Source organism: Chiloscyllium punctatum, chromosome 11 (genome assembly GCF_047496795.1).
Source record: "Chiloscyllium punctatum isolate Juve2018m chromosome 11, sChiPun1.3, whole genome shotgun sequence".
Lineage (NCBI taxonomy): Eukaryota > Metazoa > Chordata > Chondrichthyes > Orectolobiformes > Hemiscylliidae > Chiloscyllium > Chiloscyllium punctatum.
This window is the reverse complement of record NC_092749.1, coordinates 17,653,487-17,676,455: the sequence shown is the minus strand read 5'-3', so window position 1 is coordinate 17,676,455 and position 22,969 is coordinate 17,653,487. Positions and strand designations below refer to the sequence as shown.

At 42.2% G+C, this 22,969-nt stretch overlaps 1 protein-coding gene across 7 annotated transcripts in view; it reads left to right on the top strand.

Moving 5' to 3' along the window:
* Window positions 1-22,969, top strand: part of wdr27 (WD repeat domain 27) — a 491,161-nt gene that overhangs the window by 75,737 nt on the left and 392,455 nt on the right. For all 7 annotated transcript variants that reach the window (XR_011961786.1, XM_072580377.1, XM_072580375.1 and 4 more), the window contains one exon: window positions 22,225-22,322. Coding sequence is in view for 6 of the 7 variants with exons in the window: in XM_072580377.1 (XP_072436478.1) it covers window positions 22,225-22,322 (98 nt within the window). In the remaining variant the exon portion in view is untranslated. The remainder of the gene's footprint in view (window positions 1-22,224; window positions 22,323-22,969) is intronic.

Below are 22,969 nucleotides of genomic sequence, written 5' to 3'. Positions count from 1 at the left end.
GGAGAGTGGATGAGGGAAAAATTGTAGGTGTTGTCTAATTGGACTTTCATAAAACTTTTGATCAGTTATAACAGAAGAGGTTACCCTATGAGGTTTGTTAAATTAGTGGTAAGGCGGGGCACTTAGTTAAGCATTGTCATGAAGGAAGATGTTGTTGATGAATGTAGATATGCTTGAAGAGAGGTCCCACAGAGATCAGTGTTCGGATCTTTGCTATTTACTGTTTTCATTAATAAATCTTTGCAATATAATGTGTAACTCAAGAAAATCTAGTGTTTTGCCCATGGGCATGTCCAGTGCTGAACGATGAGATTGCAGAATACTTGAATACATGACAAAATAAGGCTGAATGGCATGGCGTCATCAAGGGAAGGTCATGCCTAACTGACCTGTTAGAATTCTTTGAGGAGATAATGAGAAAGTTAGACAAAGGAGAGCCATTGGATGTGATATGTTTGGATTTCCAGAAGGCGGTGTTAGTGACAAGGTACTGGCGTGGATAGAGGATTGCCTGACTGGCAGAAGGCAGAGAAAAGAGATAAAGAGGCTTTTTCAGAATCGAAGCTGGTGACTATTGGAGTTCCGCAAGGGACCGTTTTGGGATCACAGCTAGTCAGTATTGATGATCTGGTTGAAGGAACTGAGGGCATTGCTGCTAAGTTTGCAGATGACACAAAGATAGATGGAGGGACTGGTAGTGTTGAGGAAGCGAGCAGGCTGCAGAAGGATTTAGACAAGGTAGGAGAGTGGGCAAAAAAAATGACATTAGGAATATAATGTGGGAAAATGTGAAATTATGCAGTTTTGTAGGAAGAATAAAGGTGTGAACAGTTTTCTAAGTGAGGGAAGACTTCAGAAATCTGAAACACAAAGGTACTTAATAGTCATAGTTTAGGATTCTTTTAAGGTTAATTTGCAGGTTCAGTTGGCAGTTAGGAAGACGATGAAATGTTAGCATTCATTTCAAGATGGCTAGAATACAAGAGCAGAAATGTACTGCTGAGGCTATCTAAGACTCTGGTCAGACCACATGTGGAATATTGTGAGCAGTTTTGGGCCCTGCATCTAAGGAAGGGTGTGCGGGTGTTGGAGGAGGTCTGCAAGAATGATGATGAAGGGGGGAAGGTATTGTCATATGAGGTGCATTTGAGGGTTCTTGCTGTGTACTTGATGGAGTTTAAAAGGAAAAGGAGGGATCTTATTGAAACTTAGAGTATTGAAAGGCCTAGATATAGAGGACTTGGAAATGAGAGATCACTATGCATGGGCACAGCTTCAGAGTGAAGTGATGACCCTTTAGAACTGAGATAACAAGGAATTTCTTCAGCATGAAGTGATGAACCTGTGAATCTCATTGTTGCAGAGGCTGTGGAGTCGAAGTCATTGAGTGTATTTAAGACAGAGGTAGATAGATGCTTGATTAGTAACGGGAACAAGGGTTATGGGGAGAAGCAGGAGGACGGGGTTGAGAAACGTATCAGCCTTGATTGAATGGTGGGTTAGACTCATAGGTGAATGGCCAAATTTGGCAAAAATTGCCAAAGTTTTGCTTATGATCTTCTGGTCTAAAAGAAGTAGAGATTTAGGTGTTACAAAATTGATCTCTAAAGTGTCAAGACCAATCTTATGACTGTATAGCCAAAGGAAAAGATATGTTTAGTTGTATTTACAAGATAAACCACTATATAATCAAACATACCATCTGTCTTTGTCTGAGACTATTAGGCATCCAGTCCCATAGGAAAATCACAAAGTAGTTTCTTAGATTTCAAGTTGAGACTCCCAGGGTATCTTAATGCTGGAATTGATTTATTGTTGTCACATGGAACTAATTAGAGTGAAAATCTTTGTTTTGTGAGCAGTACAGGCAGATCATAGCAAACAAGGACATGCAGATCAGAGGTACTTAGCTGCACAGGAGGTGCACAAAACTAGATCAACATTAGCAAGATCAACGTTGTTTGAAGTTAGAGAAGTCCATTTTGCAGTCTAATAACAGCAGAGAAGAAGCTGTTCTTGAATCTGTAGGAGCATGTGTTCAAGCTTCTGTATCTTCTACCGGAAGAGATTGGAAGTGAGCATTACTGGGGTGGGAAGGGTCTTTGATGATATTGGCAGCCTTTCCACCACAACAAGAAGTGTAAGTGGAATCATGGCTTGGGATTTGCACACAACTTTCTGCAGTTTATTACGGTCCTGGACAGAGCAGTTGCTGTGCCAGGCTCTTATGCACCTGGATAGAATGCTTTCTTTGGTGCATCTGTAGAAGTTAGTGAGGGTGCTTACAGACATGCGGAATTTCCCAAGCTGCCTCATGAAGAAGAGGCATTGTTGTGCCTTCTTGACTGATGCATCTACATGGGAGGTCCGGAACAGATTGAAGATTATCATCACTGCTAGGAAGTTGATGCTTTCGACCCTCTCGACCTCGGCTCCATTGATGTAGATAGAGGCATGTCCTCCTCCTTTCTTCCTGATGTCAATGACCATTCTTTTGTTTTGCTTACGTTGAGAGAGAAATTACCATTGCACCATCACACCAAGCACTCTATTTCCTTCCTGTATTCTAACTCATCATTGTTTGATATTCACCCAACACGGTGGTGTCATCAGCAAACTTGATGTTCACACAGAATTTGGCCACAAAGTCTTGCGTGTACAACAAGTACAGTAGGGGGCTGAAAATACGTCCTTGCAGAGTGCTATTGTTGAGGATTATTGTGGAGGAGGTCTTGTTATCTATCTTCACTGATTGCGATCTCTGGGCCAGGAAGCTGCCAATCCAATTGCAGAGGCCAGAGCCAAGACCTAGGTCTCAAAGTTTTGAAATTAGTCTGGTAGAGATTATGGTGTTGAAGGCAGAGATGTAGTCAATGAATTTCAGTGGAGCTTCTGATCTTTGTGAAAATTGAGTATCTGAGCAAAAATACTTTTGGCATCAAAATATGATACTCTAAGCATGAGATAGTCAAAGGGAAATTGAGAATCAAACTTGTAAGGAGACCTCAGCTATCTGTAAGAATAATAGGGTGGTTATGATAGGGGATTTTAACTTTCCAAACATAGACTGGGACTGCCATAGTATTAAGGGTTTAGATGGTGATGAATTTGTTAAGTATGTACAAGAAAATTTTGTGATTCAGTATGTGGATGTACCTACTAGAGAAGGTGCAAAACTTGACCTACTTTTGGGAAATAAGGCAGGGCAGGTGACTGAGGTCTCAGTGGGAAACATTTTGGGGCCAGTGACCATAATTCTATTAGATTTAAAATAATGATGGGAAAAGATAGAGCAGATCTAAAAGTTGAAGTTCTAAATTGGAGAAAGGCCAATTTTGATGGTATTAGGCAAGAACTTTCGAAAGCTGATTGGGGGCAGATGTTCGCAGGTAAAGGGACGGTTGGAAAATGGGAAGCCTTCAGAAATGAGATAACGAGAATCCAGAGAAAGTATATTCCTGTCAGGGTGAAAGGAAAGGCTAGTAGGTATAGGGAATTCTGGATGACTAAAGATATTGAGGGTTTGGTTAAGAGAAAGAAGGAAGCATATGTCAGGATAGATCGAGTGAATCCTTAGAAGAGTATAAGTGAAGTAGGAATATACTTAAGAGGGAAATCAGGAGTGCAAAAAGGGGACATGAGATAGCTTTGGCAAAAAGAATTAAGGAGACTCCAAAGAGTTTTTGCAAATACATTAAGGACAAAAGGGTAACTAGAGAGAGAATAGGGCCCCTCAAAGATCAGCAAGGCGGCCTTTGTGTGGAGCCGCAGAAAATGGGCGAGATACTATATGAGTATTTTGCATCAGTATTTTCTGTGGAAAAGGATATAGAAGGTATAGACTGTAGGGAAATAGATGGTGACATCTTGCAAAATGTCCAGATTCTTAAAACGGTAAATGGGTAAAGGTGGATAAATCCTCAGGACCTGATCAGGTGTACCCTAGAATTCTGTGGGAAGCTAGAGAAGTGATTGCAGGGCGTTGGAGGCTGAGGGGTGACCTTATAGAGGTTTATAAAATTATGGATAGGGTAAATAGGCAAAGTCTTTTCCCTGAGGTCGGGGAGTCCAGAACTAGAGGGCATAGGTTTAGGGTGAGAGGGGAAAGATATAAAAGAGACCTACGGGGCAACTTTTTCACACAGAGAGTGGTACGTATATGGAATGAGCTGCCAGAGGAAGTGGTGGAGGCTGGTACAATTGCGACATTTAAGAGGCATTTGAATGGGTATATGAATAGGGAGGGTTTTGAGGGATATAGACCAGGTGCTGGCAGGTGGGACTAGATTGGGTTGGGATATCTGGTCGGCATGGATGGGTAGGACTGAAGGGTCTGTTTCCATGCTGTACATCTCAATGACTCTATAATATAGAGAGAAATTACATTATGGAACCAATATGCCTAATATTAGTCTTAATTTATTCATGGGATGTGGGTGTCACTAACTAGGCCAGCATTTATGTCCTTCCATAACTGCCCTTGAAAAAATGGTGGCAAGCTGCCTTCTTTTAAAGCATTGTGCTCAGTGTGGATTAGGTCTAGACACAGTGTTATTAGAGAGGGATTTGGCCCTGTGACAATCAATGAAAAGCAAAATAGTTTCATGTTATTTCATGCATCTGCTGCCCATGTTGTTCGAGGTTGTAGAGATCATGGGGTTGGATGGTGTTGTCTACGACGTCTTGGTGAGATATCTTGCTTGATGGATCATTTTTATTTAATATATAGCATGGCGATCTTTCACTGAAACACAAGCATGCACTGCTGCAGATTTGGTTTTAAGAATAAAATGGAAATTTATGACATGAAAGAGCTAAATGTGAAATAAAATAATACAAACTATTTAAATATAACACAAATTCAAAGATTTCAAAATATATGGTAAAGTAAGTGGGAGTGGGAGCAGCGGCCGAGGAAAAGCGAACCCGGGAGACTACAGCTAAGGTAAGACAGTTTGTTTCAAAATTACTTACCTGTAGCGGGCAGCGGAAGTGAGGTTGGAGCGCATAGCTGGGCGGGAAGGTAAGTGATTAGTATTTGAGTGGGTGTGTTCTAGACCCCAGGTCCTACTTTCGTAGGGCCTCCCTCCCACCCTCCTCCTCTAACCTAACTTTAAAGTCCACAGGTTATTGACTCAGTGTTCTTGTTTTTGGAGACAAAGTGTACAGTCATGGCAGCGCAGGCGGTGGAATGTTCCTCCTGCAGGATGTTTGAGGTAGGGGTGACCACCGATACTCCTGCCGACTTCGTCTGCAGGAAATGCAGTCAGATCCTGATCCTCACCGAACGAGTTAGGGAACTGGAACTGGAGCTGGATGAGCTGAGGATTATTCGAGAGGCTGAGAGGGTGATCGATAGAAGCTACAGGGACATAGTTACGCCGGAGAACAGAGGTATCTGGGTAACAGTTAGAGGTGGGAAGGGGAAGAAGCAGGCAGTGCAGGGTTCCCCTGTGGTCGTTCCCCTAAAAAATAAGTACACAGCTTTGGAAACTGTTGGGGGGGACAGCCTTGCAGGTGTAAGCTGCAGTGAAGGGGTCTGTGGCTCTGAGACTCAGAAGGGAAAGGGGGAGAAGAGGAGAGCGCTAGTTATAGGGGACTCTCTAGTTAGAGGGACGGACAGGCGGTTCTGTGGACATGGGCGAGACTCTCGGATGGTTTGTTGCCTCCCGGGTGCTAGGGTCCGAGACGTCTCGGACCGTGTCTTCAGAATCCTTAAGGGGGAGGGTGTGCAGCCAGAAGTCGTGGTACACATTGGCACCAACGACATAGGTAGGAAGAGGGGTGGGGAGGTCATTCAAGAGCTCAAGGAGTTAGGCTGGAAGCTAAAAGCTAGGACAGACAGAGTCGTCATCTCTGGGTTGTTGCCGCTGCCACGTGACAGTGAGGCAAAGAATAGGGAGAGAGTGCAGTTGAACACGTGGCTGCAAGGATGGTGTAGGAGGGAGGGCTTCAGATATTTGGACAATTGGACTGCATTCTGGGGAAGGTGGGACCTGTATAAACAGGACGGGTTGCACCTGAACCAGAAGGGCACCAATATCCTGGGAGGTAGGTTTGCTAGCACTCTTCGGGGGGGTTTAAACTAATTTGGCAGGGGGATGGGATCCGGACTTGTAGTCCAGCAAGTAAGCTAGCTGTGTGTCAGGATGCCCAAGACTGTAGGGAGGCTGTGGAGAAGGTAGCACTGACAGGGACTACTTGCGGACACAGAGATGGGCTCAAGTGCATAGACTTCAACGCAAGGAGTATCAGAAATAAGGTGGGTGAACTTAAGGCGTGGATCGGTACCTGGGACTACGATGTTGTGGCCATCACGGAAACATGGATAGATGAGGGACAGGAATGGCTGTTGGAGGTTCCTGGTTACAGATGTTTCAGTAAGATTAGGGAGGGTGGTAAAAAAGGAGGCGGGGTGGCATTGCTAATTAGAAATGGTATAACGGCTGCAGAAAGGAAGTTTGAGGGGGATCTGCCTCTGGAGGTAGTATGGGCTGAAGTCAGAAATAGGAAAGGTGCAGTCACCTTGTTGGGTGTTTATTATAGGCCCCCCAATAGCAGCAGAGATGTGGAGAAACAGATTGGGAAACAGATTTTGGAAAGGTGCAGAAGCCACAGGGTCGTAGTCATGGGCGACTTCAACTTCCCAAATATCGATTGGAAGCTCTTTAGATCAAGTAGATTGGATGGGGCGGTGTTTGTGCAGTGTGTCCAGGAAGCTTTTCTGACGCAGTATGTAGAGTGTCCAACCAGAGGGGAGGCCATATTGGATTTGGTACTCGGTAATGAACCGGGACAAGTGGTGGGCTTGTTAGTGGGTGAACATTTTGGTGATGGTGACCACAATTCTGTGACTTTCACCTTGGTTATGGAGAGAGATAGGTGCGCACAACAAGGAAGATTTTACAATTGGGGGAAGGGAAATTACGATGCTGTAAGACAGGATTTGAGGAGCATACATTGGGAGCATAGGCTGTCAGGGAAGGATGTGGTGGAAATGTGGAACTTTTTCAAGGAGCAGATACGACGTGTCCTTGATATGTATGTACCGATCAGGCAGGAAAGAAATGGTCGTGTGAGGGAGCCTTGGTTGACGAGGGAGGTTGAATGTCTAGTAAAGAGGAAGAAGGAGGCTTACATAAGGTTGAGGAAACAGGGTTCAGACAGAGCAGTGGAGGGATACAGGATAGCCAGAAGGGACCTGAAGAAAGGGATTAGGAGAGCTAAGAGAGGGCATGAAAAATCCTTGGCGGATAGGATCAAGGATAACCCCAAGGCATTCTATGCGTATGTGAGAAACCTGAGAATGACGAGAACGAGGGTAGGTCCGATCAAGGACAGTAGTGGGAGACTGTGTATTGAGTTGGAAGAGATAGGAGAGGTCTTGAACAAGTACTTCTCTTCAGTCTTTACGAACGAGAGGGACCGTATTGTTGAAGAGGAGAGTGTGAAACAGACTGATAAGCTAGAAGAGATACCTGTTAGGAAGGAAGATGTGTTGGACATTTTGAACAACTTGAGGATAGACAAGTCCCCCGGGCCTGACGGGATATATCCTAGGATTATGTGGGAAGCAAGAGAGGAAATTGCAGTACCGTTGGCAATGATCTTCTCGTCTTCACTGGCAACGGGGGTGGTACCAGGGGACTGGAGAGTAGCGAATGTTGTGCCCCTGTTCAAAAAAGGGAATAGGGATAACCCCGGGAATTACAGGCCAGTTAGTCTTACTTCTGTGGTAGGCAAAGTAATGGAAAGGGTACTGAGGGATAGGATTTACGAGTATCTGGAAAGACACTGCTTGATTAGGGACAGCCAGCACGGATTTGTGAAGGGTAGGTCTTGCCTTACAAGTCTTATTGAATTCTTCGAGGAGGTGACCAAGCATGTGGATGAGGGTAGAGCAGTGGATGTAGTGTACATGGATTTTAGTAAGGCATTTGATAAGGTTCCCCATGGTAGGCTTATGCGGAAAGTCAGGAGGCATGGGATAGAGGGAAATTTGGCCAATTGGATAGAAAACTGGCTAACCGGTCGAAGGCAGAGAGTGGTGGTAGATGGTAAATATTCAGCCTGGAGCCCAGTTACAAGTGGCATTCCGCAGGGATCAGTTCTGGGTCCTCTGCTGTTTGTAATTTTTATTAATGACTTAGATGAGGGAGTCGAAGGGTGGGTCAGTAAATTTGCAGATGATACAAAGATAGGTGGAGTTGTGGACAGTGAGGAGGGCTGTTGTCGGCTGCAGAGGGACTTAGATATGATGCAGAGCTGGGCTGAGGAGTGGCAGATGGAGTTCAACCCTGCCAAGTGTGAGGTTGTCCATTTTGGAAGAACAAATAAGAATGCGGAATACAGGGTTAATGGTAGGGTTCTTAGTCAGGTGGAGGAACAGAGGGATCTTGGGGTCTATGTACATAGATCTTTGAAGGTTGCCACTCAGGTGGATAGAGTTTGTAAGAAGGCCTATGGAGTATTATCGTTCATTAGCAGAGGGATTGAATTCAAGAGTCGTGAAGTGATGTTGCAGCTGTACAGGACTTTGGTTAGGCCACAGTTGGAGTACTGTGTGCAGTTCTGGTCGCCTCACTTTAGGAAAGATGTGGAAGCTTTGGAGAGGGTGCAGAGAAGATTTACCAGGATGTTGCCTGGAATGGAGAGTAGGTCGTACGAGGATAGGTTGAGAGTTCTCGGCCTTTTCTCGTTGGAACGGCGAAGGATGAGGGGTGACTTGATAGAGGTTTATAAGATGATCAGAGGAATAGATAGAGTAGACAGTCAGAAACTTTTTCCCCGGGTACAACAGAGTGTTACAAGGGGACATAAATTTAAGGTGAAGGGTGGAAGGTATAGGGGAGATGTCAGGGGTGGGTTCTTTACCCAGAGAGTGGTGGGGGCATGGAATGCGCTGCCCGTGGGAGTGGTAGAGTCAGAATCATTGGCGACCTTTAAGCGGCATTTGGATAGGTACATGGATGGGTGCTTAATCTAGGTTAGAAGTTCGGCACAACATCGTGGGCCGAAGGGCCTGTTCTGTGCTGTATTGTTCTATGTTCTATGTTCTATGTTCTAAAATCCTATCTATCTCAATCCCCATCACTTTAAAGTATTCAAATGCCAGAGAGAGTTCCTTTCTGTATCACATCTGTAAGTTTGACTTAACGGTGTTGTTTTCCCATTCCTGAGAGTTTGATAGCCTTTTCCTTGATTAGCTATCCAACTGAGTTTAAACTTTCTTAGCTTCAAATAATCCTTTCAGCATTCCAACCAAATATTTCTAGTATGAAATTTTCAAATTAAAGCCCTTACACTGAAGTAATCCATTTCTTAACTATTCTTGACCTATTCCTTTCTCCATGAAATACTGTTCTTACCCTCCCCTCAACTAGATCTTTTGTGGACTGAAGCCAAAATCTTTCAGGTCTTTCCCCGAACAAAAAAAATTCATTTCTGATTCTTTTAAACTGAAAGTGTATTAATGCTTTCCACTGTTTGCTTTCTTTGATTGTAAAACTCTCACAATGCAAACAAATTTACATTATTATTCCAGGAGGTGCTGTCTCTCACATATTGGTTTAAAATTATGTTTCCTGAAAGACTAACCAGTTAATTATTAAACTACCTCATACATCTAAACCAAAATCCATGTGTCTCCAATTCAAAATCCAACCTCTAAAATAAATATTAGTGAGTTTTGAGAAGGTTTGTAGCTCAGATTGAAGTCCTGGATATAAGTTTGCTCGCTGAGCTGGAAGGTTTGTTTGCAGACATTTTGTCACCATGTTAGGTAACATCATCAGTGAGCCATCAGGGTGGTGAACATCGTAGTGACGAAATGTCTGAAAACAAACCTTCCAGCTCAGTGAGCAAACTTATGTCCAGAAGTATTAGTATATGTAAATTACAAAAACTAAATCAGAGTGAGATGCATTCAGAGGTTGACTGACTAACTCAGGTTGTTTCTATTGCACTCTAATTCAATGTCAAAGCTGTGGAGAAATAGGTTAAGGAGACTACATGAGAAGGATGCATTTTAACATAAAACATAACACATTACAGTGCAGTACAGGCCCTTTGGCCCTTGATGTTGCACCAACCTGAGGCCCATTTATCCTATGAGCATTTAATGCCCTTAAAGTTGGCAAGTCTACTCCTGTTGCAGGTAGGGCGTTCCACGCACTTACGACTCTCTGAGTAAAGAAACTACCTCTGACATCTGTCCTATATCTATCACCCCTCAATTTAAAGCTATGTCCCCTTGTGCTAGCCATCACCATCTAAGGAAAAAGGCTCTCACTATCCACCCTATCTAATCCTCTGATCATCTTGTATGTCTCTATTAAGTCACCTCTTGACTTTCTTCTCTCTAATGAAAACATCCTCAAGTCTCTCAGCCTTTCCTCACAAGACCTTCTCTCCAAACCAAGCAACATCCTGGTAAATTTCCTGTGCACCCTTTCCAATACTTCCACATCTTCCTATAATGTGGCGAACAGAACTGTACGCAATATTCCAAGTGCGGCCGCATCAAAGTTTTGTACAGCTGCAACATGACCACATGGTTCCAAAACTCAGTCCCTCTACCAATAAAAGCTAATACACCATATGCCTTCTTAACAACCCTAACAACTCAAGTGGCAACTTTCAGAAATCTATGCACAAGGACACCGAGATCTCTCTGCTCATCCACACTGCCAAGAACCTTACCATTAGCCCAGTACTCTTTATTCCTGTTACTCCTTCCAAAATGAAACACCTCACACTTTTCCGTTATGAAACTCCATTTGCCACCTCTCAGTCCAGCTCTGTAGTTTATACATGTCCCTCTGTAACCTGCAACATCCTTCAGCACTGTCCACAACTCCACCGACCTTAGTGACATCTGCAAATGTTCTAACCCATCCTTCTAAGCCCTCATCTAGGTCATTTATAAAAATGATACACAGCAGTGGCCCCAAAACAGATCCTTGCGGTATACCACTCGTAATTAAACTTCAGGATGAATATTTCCCATCAACCACTACCCTCTGTCTTCTTTCAGCCAGCCAATTTCTGATCCAAACTGCTAAATTATCTTCAATCCCATGCCTCCGTACTTTCTGAAATAGCCTACCGTGGGGAACCTTATCAAACGCTTTACTGGAACCCATCCAACCACTTTATCCTCATCCACCTGTTTGGTCACCTTCTCAAAGAACTCAATGAGATTTGTGAGGCACGACCTATCCTTCACAAAACAGTGTTGACTATCCCTCATCAAATTATTCCTTTCTAGAAGATTATAAATCCTATCTCTTCTAATCCTTACCAACATTTTACCCACAACAGAAGTAAGACTGACTGGTCTCTAATTTCCAGGACTGTCTCTACTCCCCTTCTTGAACAAGGGGACAGTATTTGCTATCTTGCAGTCTTCTGGCACTATTCCTCTAGATAATGATGACATAAAGATCAAAGCCAAAGGTTCTGCAGTCTTCTCCCAAGCTTCCAGAGAATCCCATAAATCCCATCCAACCCAGGGGACTTACCTATTTTCACATTTTCCAGAACTACAAACACCTCTTCCTTATGAACCTCAATCCTATATAGTCTAATAGTCTGCATCTCAGTATTCTCCTCGACAAAACTGCCTTTTTCCAGTGTGAATACTGACAAAAAATATTCATTTAGCTCCTCTCCTATCTCCTCAGACTCCACGCACAACCTCCCACTGCTATCCTTGACTGGCCCTCATCTTACTCTAGTTATTCTTTTATTCCTGATAAACCTATAGAAAGCTTTTGGGTTTTTCTTGACCCTTCTCATGTCCTCTCCTGGCTCTTCTAACCTCTCTCTTTAGGTCCTTCCTAGCTAACAATTAACTCGCAAGCGCCCCAACTGAGCCTTCATGTCTCATCTTTATATATGTCTCCTTCTTCCTCTTGACAAGAGATTCAACTTCTTTAGCAAACCATGGCTCCCTCACTTGACCACTTCCTCCCTGCCTCCCTATATACTTATCAAGGACACACAGTGGCTGTTCCTTGAACAAGCTCCACATTTCAATTGTGCCCATTCCCTGCCATTTCCTTTCCCATCCTATGCATCCTAAATCATGCTTCATCGCACCTTAATTGCCCTTCCCCCAGCTATAATTCTAGCTCTGCGATATATACCGATCTCTTTCCATCGCTAAAGTAAACAATACCAAATTGTGGTCACTATCACCAAAGTGCTCACCTACCTCCAAATCTAACACTTGGCTGGGTTCATTACCCAGTGCCAAATCCAATGTGGCTTTGCCTCTTGTTGGTCTATTTACATACTGTGTCAGGAAACCCTCCTGCACACATTGGACAAAAACTGACCCATCTGAAGTACTCAAACATATAGCGCTTCCAGTCAATATTTGGTAAGTTAAAGTCCCCCATAACAACTACCCTGCTCCTATCCAGAATGATCTTTGCAACCCTTTCCACTACATCTCTGGAATTTTTCGGAGACCTGTAGAAAACTCCCAAAAGGGTGACCTCTTCTTTCCTGTTTCTAACCTCAGCCCACACTACCTCAGTAGTCCTCATCAAACGTCCCTTCTGCCACCATAATACTGTCCTTGACTAACAATGCCACACCTCCCCCTCTTTTACCACCTTCCCTGTTCTTACTGAAACATCTAAGCATATTGAACATTGGCAATGAGGAGAGGAGACAGGAAATTGAATAGAGGTTCATTGGATGAATGGTGATCTAATTGAAATGTGTAAAATTCTTAAAGGGCTTGACATTGTAGATGTTAACAGGCTGTTTCCCCTGCCAAATCCAGAGTTAGTGATCATAGACCGAAGTTAATGGATCTGTGATCCATTTAGGGGACAAATATATGTGAATCTTTGGAATTCTCTACCTCCTGAAGGCTGTGAATTGAGCTTATTAATAATTGAGATTGCTGGATTATTTTCTCAAGCAAAGTGTGAGGAAGCTGTAGAGTGAAATTGAGTTTGAAGATCACCCTTAATCTTACTGAATAGTTGAGCAGGTCCAAAACATTGTAAGGTCACCTCTTGCTCCTATTTTTGTATTTGTATCTTCTTAAATAAGCCTGATCTAAAATAGCTTCTTGGAAAGGCCCAAGGTAGATCTTATTGAATGTTCTTAAATCATAAGTTTGTTTCCCACCTAACCTGAATCTTTGGGTATTCAATGACAAAATAAAATAGAGTTTCCTTTGTCTGGAGGAATAATTCACGAAAGGAGCAGAGGCTACTTATGGACACCTATTAGTGCCTGTTGGAATTTTTCTTTAACTGTGTTGTCCAGGGATTTCAAAACAAAATAGAAACACTGAATTATTCAATAACGAGAAGTCATGCTTTCAAGGTGAGAGGTGAAAGGTTTAAGGGGGATACATGTGGCAAGTACTTTACACAGAAGGTGGTGGGTGTCTGGAATGCGTTGCCAGCAGAGGTGGTAGAGGCAGGCACGGTAGATTCATTTAAGATGCGTCTGGACAGATGCATGAGTAGATGGGGAGCAGAGGTATACAGATCCTTAGGAATTGGTTGACAGGTTTGGATAGTAGATTTGGATCAGCTCAGGCTTGGAAGGCCGAAGGGCCTGTTCCTGGGCTGTAAATTTTCCTTTCTTAGTTCTAAAACATTCTCTACGTGGCTGCAACAAACATTCTAGCTGACTAGCGGGTGTGTTGGGAAGATGTTCTTTATAAACAGATGCCCATTTTGGACTGTATTAACACAGTTCATGTTAATATTTTGCAATATAAATTATTAACATAGCACGAATGGTTTGCCAGCAGCTGGAAAATGTTCCTTAATGCATATGATGTGGACACTTTGCCATTTGGTGGCTGTCAGACTATGTTGTGGCTGACTTCTAATCTTGGACTGCCATCATTCAGAATAGAGTGGTGATGTTTCCTTGAAGATAATTCTTTGTTGGTGTTGCTTTGTATATCAGTATGAATATATTACAGTTGGCATTCTGGTGAACAGTATTCAGAGGAAGCCCAGGATTTGATGGTATTCTGCTATTTTATAGATTTACATAATTCTTCAGGTGTAGCAGAATGCCAGTTTTGCCAAACTGTTAAGGTACTGTGTTACGAAGATGTGGGTGTACTGTACATTTAAGTGAGTTAAATACTAGCAGTGACAGCACCAAGTGTTCTCAATAAGATACAATGTAATATGTGCTCCAGCTATTGGAATAGCTAGGGTAGCTGGTTGCCTAGCAACGACAAAACAGATTCAAATTAGGCCAATCAGTTTAAATTATACCCCAGAAAATACCAAATTCCAATCCAGTTTGAATTTAGTATATTGACAATCTTAAAAGCCAATGACACAATCCAATGCTTTGGGGGTATAAGGCAGGGGAAAATTGAACCGTTGAGAGAAGAACTGCTAAGCCACCAGCGTGTAAAAAGACTGCCTGAAAATAGCTCTCTTAAAAGTATCTTTATTGATCAGTAACCTGTGAAGCAGGATCTACAAGAAGATGAAAAGAAGACAGGAATACAGAAAAAACTGAAAGCAGCCTGATTTTGAGATAAGGAGTTTTGTTTTGTAAATCTTAATCAGGGGTTTATCAGGGGTTTTATCGGATTAGTATTATAGAGCGAAAGGTAAAAGATAGATAACTGTTATGACATGCGGTAAAACCTTTTGCTTACTTCAAAACCAGCAACACAGAAAGGATTTATCCCGGGCCGTAATCTGTGAAAATTTGGGAGGTCAAGAACTATTTAAAGTAAAAATTAATAACTTTATTTCTTAAGTATAACAGAGAATAATTAACTAACAATTATTTACAACTCATTACTCTAACCTATCTTTAACCTTCCCTTCTATAATACAAGTCTGATAAAACCCCCGATTAAGATTTACAAAACCAAACTTCTTATCTCAAAGCCAGGCAGCTTTCAGTTTTTTCTGTTTTCTTCTTGGGATTCTGCTTCACAGGTTACTGATTGATAAAGGTATCTTTAAGAAAGCAATTTTTCAGGCAGTCTTTTTACATGCTGGTGGCTTGGCAGTTCTCCTCTCAACTGTTCAATTTCCCCCGGTGTTATATCCCCAGAACATTGGATTGTGTCATTGGCTTTTAAGATTATCAATATACTAAATTCAAACTGGATTGGAATTTGGTATTTTTCGGCGTATAATTTAAACTGATTGGCCTAATTCGAATCTGTTTCGTCATATTCCAGGCAACCAGCTACCCTAGCCACCCCAGTAGCTGGAACACATGTTACATTGTATCTTATTGAGAACACTTGGTGCTATCACTGCTAGCTTTTAACTCTCTTAAAAGAACAGTTCACCCACATCTTCATAACATCTGTATTGTCAATTTAGCATCCTGGCTATTTATCTGAACTGACTGAAATTTTCTTAATGGCCTACTAATTCTATACTGTTGATTTTAATGGCCTCAGTAGTTGTGAGTTTGGAGCAGCAGCATGTGTGAGGGGTAACCCAAGAATGTGCAGATCTTGCTGAATCCAACTAAAACTTGTTAAAATTGCATTCCATTTCATATGTGACTGCTGATGCTGGCTGAATGCCAGTCAAGAATGTCACAAACTGGAGTATTTGGCTGATCCTTGGATAGTGGGAAATGTTACAGGTTGAAGGGGGTGGCATAGTAGGTAATGGAGACAGACTAAATAAATAATTAATTCCTTAAGACCCTCCTTTGTCTTTGGTCAGTTCCAATTTAAAATGCTTTTGGAGAAGGTAAATGAAAGACTAATTCACAATTTTATTAGCCTATCTGTTCAAGCAGTTATCAAGATCAAGTATCTAAAAGTGCTCAGTTGACTGAAAAAGTTATATATTTCGATTGATGTTACTTGATGTCTACAGATTAAAAAATAACAGAAATACTCTGTCAGTGAAACAAAGAACTGCAGATGCTGGAAATCTGAAACAGAAACAGAAATTGCTGGACAAACTCAGCAGGTCTGACAACAGTTGTGGAGAGAAAGCAGAGTTAACATTTTGAGTCGAGTGACCCTTCTTCAGAAGGTTCAAAAGAAGGGTCACTTGATTAAAGCGTTTACTCTGTAAGGGAATCAAGGCGTATGTAATTAAGGGAGTAAAGTCGATTTGAGGATTATCAGATGACCATTCTCATTGAATGAAAGAACAGACTTGATGTGCTGAGTGGACTACTTATGCTTCATTTTATGGTTTTATGGTTGTACATGGACATTGTAGTGAAGAAACAATTGGATGATGGCTGGGTCAAGCAATTGGAGGGTTTTAAATGCCAGGTATGCTGCTAAGCTCTGAATAACATGCTGGGAATTTGGATCTGTCGAGTCTTTTTTGAGGAAGGAAAGAAATAGAAATGGTTATTAATAAAGCCAGTTGTGATATCAATGAGGTGTTAGAATTAGAGGTAGGTGAGCACTTTGGGGACAGTGACCACAATTCGGTGACTTTTACTCTAGTGATGGAGAGGGATAAGTGTGCACTGCAGGGCAAGAGTTATAGCTGGGGGCAGGGAAATTATGATGCGGTGAGGCATGACTTAGGATGCATGGCTTGGAAAAGTAGGCTTCAAGGCAAGGGCGTAATTGATATGTGGAGCTTGTTCAAGGAGCAACTATTGAGTGTCCTAGATAAGTATGTACCTGTCAGGCAGGGAGGAAAGGGTGAGGGAGGGAGGGAGGTGTGAGGGAGCCGTGGTTTAATAAGGAATTGGAATCCCTTGTTAAATGGAAGAGGGCGGCCTATGTAAAGATGAGGCGTGAAGGTTCAGTTGGGGCGATTGAGTGTTATAAGGTAGCCAGGAAGGTTCTGAATAGAGAGCTAAGAGCAGCAAGGAGGGGACATGAAAAATCCTTAGTTGGTAGTATTAGGGAAAACCCTAAGGCTTTCGATAGGTATGTCAGGAATAAAAGAATGACTAGGGTAGGAATAGGTCCAGTCAAGGATATTAGTGGGAAGTTGCGTGTGGAGGCTGAAGAGATTGGGGAGATACTGAATGAATACTTTCCATCAGTATTCACTCAGGAACAGGACATTGTTGCCGATGTGAATACTGAGTCACAATTAATTAGAATGGACGGCTTTGAGGTATGTAGGGAAGAGGTGTGGGAATTCTGGAAAGGGTGAAAATAGATAAGTCCCCTGGGCCTGATGGCATTTATCCCAGGATTCTCTGGGAAGCAAGGGAGGAGATTGCAGAGCCATTGGCCTTGATTTTTATGTCCTCATTTGTCTACAGGAATAGTGCCAGAAGACTGGAGGCTAGCAAATGTGGTTCCCTTGTTCAAGAAGGGGAGTAGGGATAACCCTAGTAACTATAGGCCGGTGAGCCTCACTTCTGTTGTGGGCAAAGTCTTAGAGAGAATTGTAAGGGATAGGATTTATGAACATCTGGATAGGAATAATGTGATCAAGGATAGTCAGCATGGTTTTGTGAAGGGCAGGTCGTGCCTCACAAAACTTATTGAATTCTTTGAGAAGGTGACTAAGGAGGTGGACGAGGGTAAAGCGGTAGATGTGCATATGGATTTTAGTAAGGCGTTTGATAAGGTTCCCCATGGTAGGCTACTGCAAAAAATACAGAGGTATGGCATTGAGGGTGAGTTGGAGGTTTGGATTAGGAATTGGCTGGCTGGAAGAAGACAGAGGGTAGTAGTTGATGGTAAAGGTTCATCTTGGAGTGCAGTTACGAGCGGTGTTCCGCCAGGATCTGTTTTGGGACCATTGCTGTTTGTCATTTTTATAAATGACCTGGAGGAGGGGCTAGAAGGTTGGGTGAGCAAGTTTGCGGATGATACGAAAGTTGGTGGAGTTGTTGACAGTGAGGAAGGATGTGTCAGGTTACAGCGGGATATAGATAAGCTGCAGAGCTGGGCAGAAAGATGGCAAATGGAGTTCAATGTGGGTAAGTGTGAGGTGATTCACTTTGGTATGAGTAACAAAAAGATTGGGTACTGGGCTAATGGTCGGATACTTGGTAGTGTGGATGAGCAGAGGGATCTTGGTGTCCATGTACACAGATCTTTGAAAGTTTCCACAAAGGTAAATAGTGCGGTGAAGAAGGCATATGGCGTACTGTCTTTTATTGGTAGAGGAATTGAGTTCCGGAGTCCTGAGGTCATGTTGCAGTTGTATAAGACTCTGGTGCGGCCGCATCTGGAGTATTGTGTGCAGTTTTGGTTGCCATACTATAGGAAGGATGTGGAGGCACTGGAACGGGTGCAGAAGAGGTTTACCAGGATGTTGCCTGGTATGGTAGGAAGATCGTATGAGGAAAGGCTGAGGCACTTGGGGCTGTTTTCATTGGAGAAAAGAAGGTTTAGGGGTGACTTGATAGAGGTGTACAAGATGATTAGGGGTTTAGATAGGGTTGACCATGAGAACCTTTTTCCACGTATGGAGTCAGCTATTACGAGGGGGCATAGCTTTAAATTAAGGGGTGGTGGGTATAGGACAGATGTTAGGGGTAGATTCTTTACTCAGTGAGTCGTGAGTTCATGGAATGCCCTGCCAGTAGCAGTGGTGGACTCTCCCTCCTTATGGGCATTTAAACGGGCGTTGGATAGGCATATGGAGGATAGTGGGCTAGTGTAGGTTAGGTGGGCTTGGATCAGCGCAACATTGAGGGCCAAAGGGCCTGTACTGCGCTGTATTCTTCTATGTTCTATGTTCTATGTAAATGCATGGAAATAGGCTAGTTACCACAATGGCAAAATTTTGGAGTTGCCATTTTAGGCTTAAGGGGCAATTTGTTAAAGATTCCCTGGACATTGAGATTCCGATTTTCTTCATTCTCTCTGCATTTTCCCAACTTTCTTCCATTGCTCACATTACACCAGGGTGGGCCAGTTTCCATCTATCCACCTCACTGCCCAAAGGTATAGTGGAAACAGGTGCAATTGCAACTTTCTAATGGTAGTTGGATAAGTACTTGAAAAGGGGAGATTTTCAGGGCTAGGAAGAAAGAACAAGGGTGTGAAACTAATTAGATAGCTCTTTCAAAAGACCTAACAGATGCATAATGGGCCAAATGGCCTTTTCTGTGATACTACCACAGCCTCACAAGGGATCTGTAATGCTTTCATACTGTTGAACTCAATTGAATGTTTATAACCATAGATTTTTGGTGCCAGGGATCCAACTTGGATTACAGCCCTGAGTGACTCTGTGTCACTTTCTTCCATTGCTCACATTACACCAGTTTGCATGTTCTCCATCTATCTGTGTGGGGTTCCTCTGGGTGCTCTGGTTTCCTCTACACTCCAAACATGTGGAGGTTAGGTGGATTGGCCGTGCTAAATTGCCCCTTAGTGTCCATGAATGTGTAAGCTAGGTGGATTGGCCTTGGTAAATGTGTGGTTACAGGAATGGAGAGTTGGGGCTGGATCTGGTTGAAATGCTCATTAGAGGATTGGCGCAGATTCGATGGGCCAAATGGCTTCTTTCTGCACTGTAGAGATTATATGATTCTGAGAAAAGTGAAGTGAGCTTCAGCCTTACTGCTCGGTGAATAATAATTTAGAACTGAGACCACAGTGCAGTCTCCTTGGGTTTACTACAACTTGCTATTTTGCCCTTAGTTCTGGTTGAATACTTCATTAATAGCTTATCCAGTGACTCAAGCAGAAATACCATGAGTGCTTATTGGCTTTGTATTTTAATTTGACTGCCAAATGCATTCTTCTGGGTATCAACTTGACTTGTTTTTGCAATTTCACTGGTTACAAAGAAATAATCAATTTAGAATTGGATGGCCTGCAGATTAAATGCAGCTGTGTAGAAATCTGTGAGATACTTACAGTTAAACATCTAAGTTACTTTCTCCATCAAAGGAGTGACTGAAGATGAGTCTGCATCTTGCTTGGCAGCCTGTTTCATGTGTCTACTAATTTTTATTTCCATTTAGTGAAAGAGAAAAATAAGAAGTCAGTAGAAAGAGTCATCAACAGAAATGTAAAAGGGACTGCTGAGTCACGGTTTTCCTCCTTTTGGTTTTTACTAAAAGACAACATTATCCACTATTACAGCTTAAATCATTTGTTTTATAAATCAGTACTATTGCAGAGGATTTCTACAAAATTACTGAAGCTCATTAAATATTGGTCATTAGTAAAGAAGGGAAGGCCCCTTTATTTTTCGTGTTGTACTTCAGTATTGACCACAATATTTAGATCAGAACTTAGTAGTGTATAGATATGATCTTTTCGTTTTTCTCTATCTTGGCCAGGATGGGGGAGATGTCCCCTGCAAAGAGGAAGGCAGTTAACTGGTCACAGATTTATGCTGAGAGCACCTAATGGAATTATTCATATGCCATGTTGCTTTAAGGGCTTTTCTTAGGAATTTATCCTAAAGTTATGCTTAGGGTGGAGTACAGTTTGGGATTTCTACTCTTAGAGTCATAGAATCATACCACATGCAAGCAGTCCCTTCGGTTCAACTTGTCCATACCAACTAGACATTCCAATCTGACCTCATCTCGTTTGCCAACATTTGACCCACATTCTTCTAAAACCTTCCTCTTCATATACCCATCGAAGTGCCTTTTAAATACTGTGATTGTACCCACCTCCACCACTTCCTCTGGCAGCTCATTCCAAACACTCACCATCCTCTGTGTGAAAACATTGCCCATAGGATCCCTTTCCCATCTCACCTTATATCTATGCCATCTATTTTTGGACTCCCCCACCCAGGAAAAAGGGTATCTATTCACTCTATCCATGCCCCTCATGATTTAATAAACCTCTATAAGGTCAGCTTCTGATGCTCTAGGGGAAAAAGGGCCCAGGCGATTCAGCATCTCCTTCTAACTCAAACCCTCTAGTCCTGGCCATATCCTCTCAAATTTAACAACATCTTTACTACAGAAGGGTGGCCAGAATTATATGCAATATTCCAAAAGTGGCCTCACAAATGTCCTATACAGAGAGACTAGATTGATTTGAACTAAGTTCCCTGGAGTTTATAAGAATGAAAGGGGTTCTCTTAGAAACTGTCCAATTCTAACAGAACTGGACAGAATAACCGCAAGTGGGATTCCTGATCCTGGGGAGTCCAGAACCACAGTCACAGTTTAAGGATATGGAGTAAACATTTTGGACTAAGGTGAGGAGAAATATCTTCATGCTGTGGAATTCTTTTGCCACAGAAAGCATTTGAGGCCAAAAAATTGAATGTTTCAAGAAAGAGTTAGAAATAGTTCTTAGGGTTACTTATATCCCTCTTAATGTTCCCTCTTTTAAACTTCCAATTTTGAAGATGTAAAAAACACGTATATTTTTCCTGTATTATTAAACTAATTTATAATCTATACAGTATTATTCCTGTATAGATTGCAAATTAGTTTAAGAATGTAGAAAATATGAACAAATTCTTTTGATTGGGGTGTATCCAGATATATATAGAGATAGACAATTAATTGCCACCTTTGCCAACATTGCCTACATTCCATGAGTATATAGAAAAGAAAAAATGCGTCAGGTGGTGTGATAGAAAACCCCACGCTCTTTATCAAGAGCAGCACAATGGGGCGGAGGATGAAATGGTGAAGCTGTGAAGGCTGCCGCTAATGTTTACTTTTGGTTGGATGGTTTTATCATTTCTGTTCCTTATGGCTCGGTGGTTAGCGCTGTTGCCTCCCAGTGCCAGGGACCCAAGTTCAATTCCAGCCTCAGGCAACTGTCTGTGTGGAGTTTGCACATTCTCTCCATGTCTATGTGGGTTTCCTTTGGGTGCTCTGGTTTCCTCCCACAGTTCAATTGGGTTGGGATATCTGGTCGGCATGGACGGGTTGGAACCCAGCGTCTGTTTCCGTGCTGTACATTCTCTATGTCTCTATGACTATGGCCAAGATAGGTGTATTGGCCATATTAAATTGCCCATAGTGTTCAGGGATGTGCAGGCTACCTGGATTAGCCATGCAGGGTTACAGGATAGGTAGGGGTATGGTGTCTGGGTGTGATGCTTTTCAGAGGGTCGTTGTGGACCCAAAATGGTGGAATGGCCTGCTTCCACACTGTAGAGATTCTATGATTTATGTCCTGCTACCTTTAATCATTTATGCACACGTACACAGAGAGTCAGTCTGCTCCTGAGCACCCTTTGGCATAGCAAGTTTCATTTTATATTGTTTCTCCATGTTCTTTTTACCAAAATGTATTACCTCATACTTATTTGCTTTGAACTTGTGATAAATAAAGCAATGATTTGTTGCTAACATATCTTCTTTATCTAGTTACAAAAGGAAGAGCAAAAGCAAATTGGTTGCCAAATTCAAGATGTCTGACACTCAGGAGATTAGTTGCCTGTCTGCAGTGAATGACTTTTATTCCTGTATCCTTTTATAAAGTACAAACACTTAATATTTTTTGTAGTATTTGTAACTGGGAGATGAGCATCATTGGCAGAGCCAGCAGGCAAGGCCTGCAATTCTTGCCTGTCTCTGTTTGTCCTTGAGCAGATACTGATGAGCTGCATACAACTGAGTGCTTTGCTGAGCCATTTCCTTGGCAGTTGAGAGGCAACCACATTACTGTTAGTTTGAATTTACATATAGGCCAGTCCAAGAAAGGATAGCAGATTTTGCCTTCTAAAGGACATTGGTGAGATTTTACAATAATCTGATAGTTTTGTGATCTTTACTGGTGAGGCTAGTATTTTCAATGTCTCAATTAATTACCATGTTGGGATTTGCACTTTTTTTTGGATTACAGCTATATTATAGCCCTCTACAAGAGGTGAATACTGCACAGATATCTCTATCCGAGTAACAGATTCTGAAATTAACTTTAGTGCACTGAAAGCAATTTAGCTTCTTTTATAAATATAATTCTAAATGTATATATGCAATATATATTTGTACACTCTGCAATTCTTTACAAGAGGGACAGAGTGAAAAAAAAGTAATGAATTATAGCTTTTGCCATTACTGCTTTGGCTGCCTTAGGTTTCTTTGTAGCTGCCAAGTTAAATAACTTAAC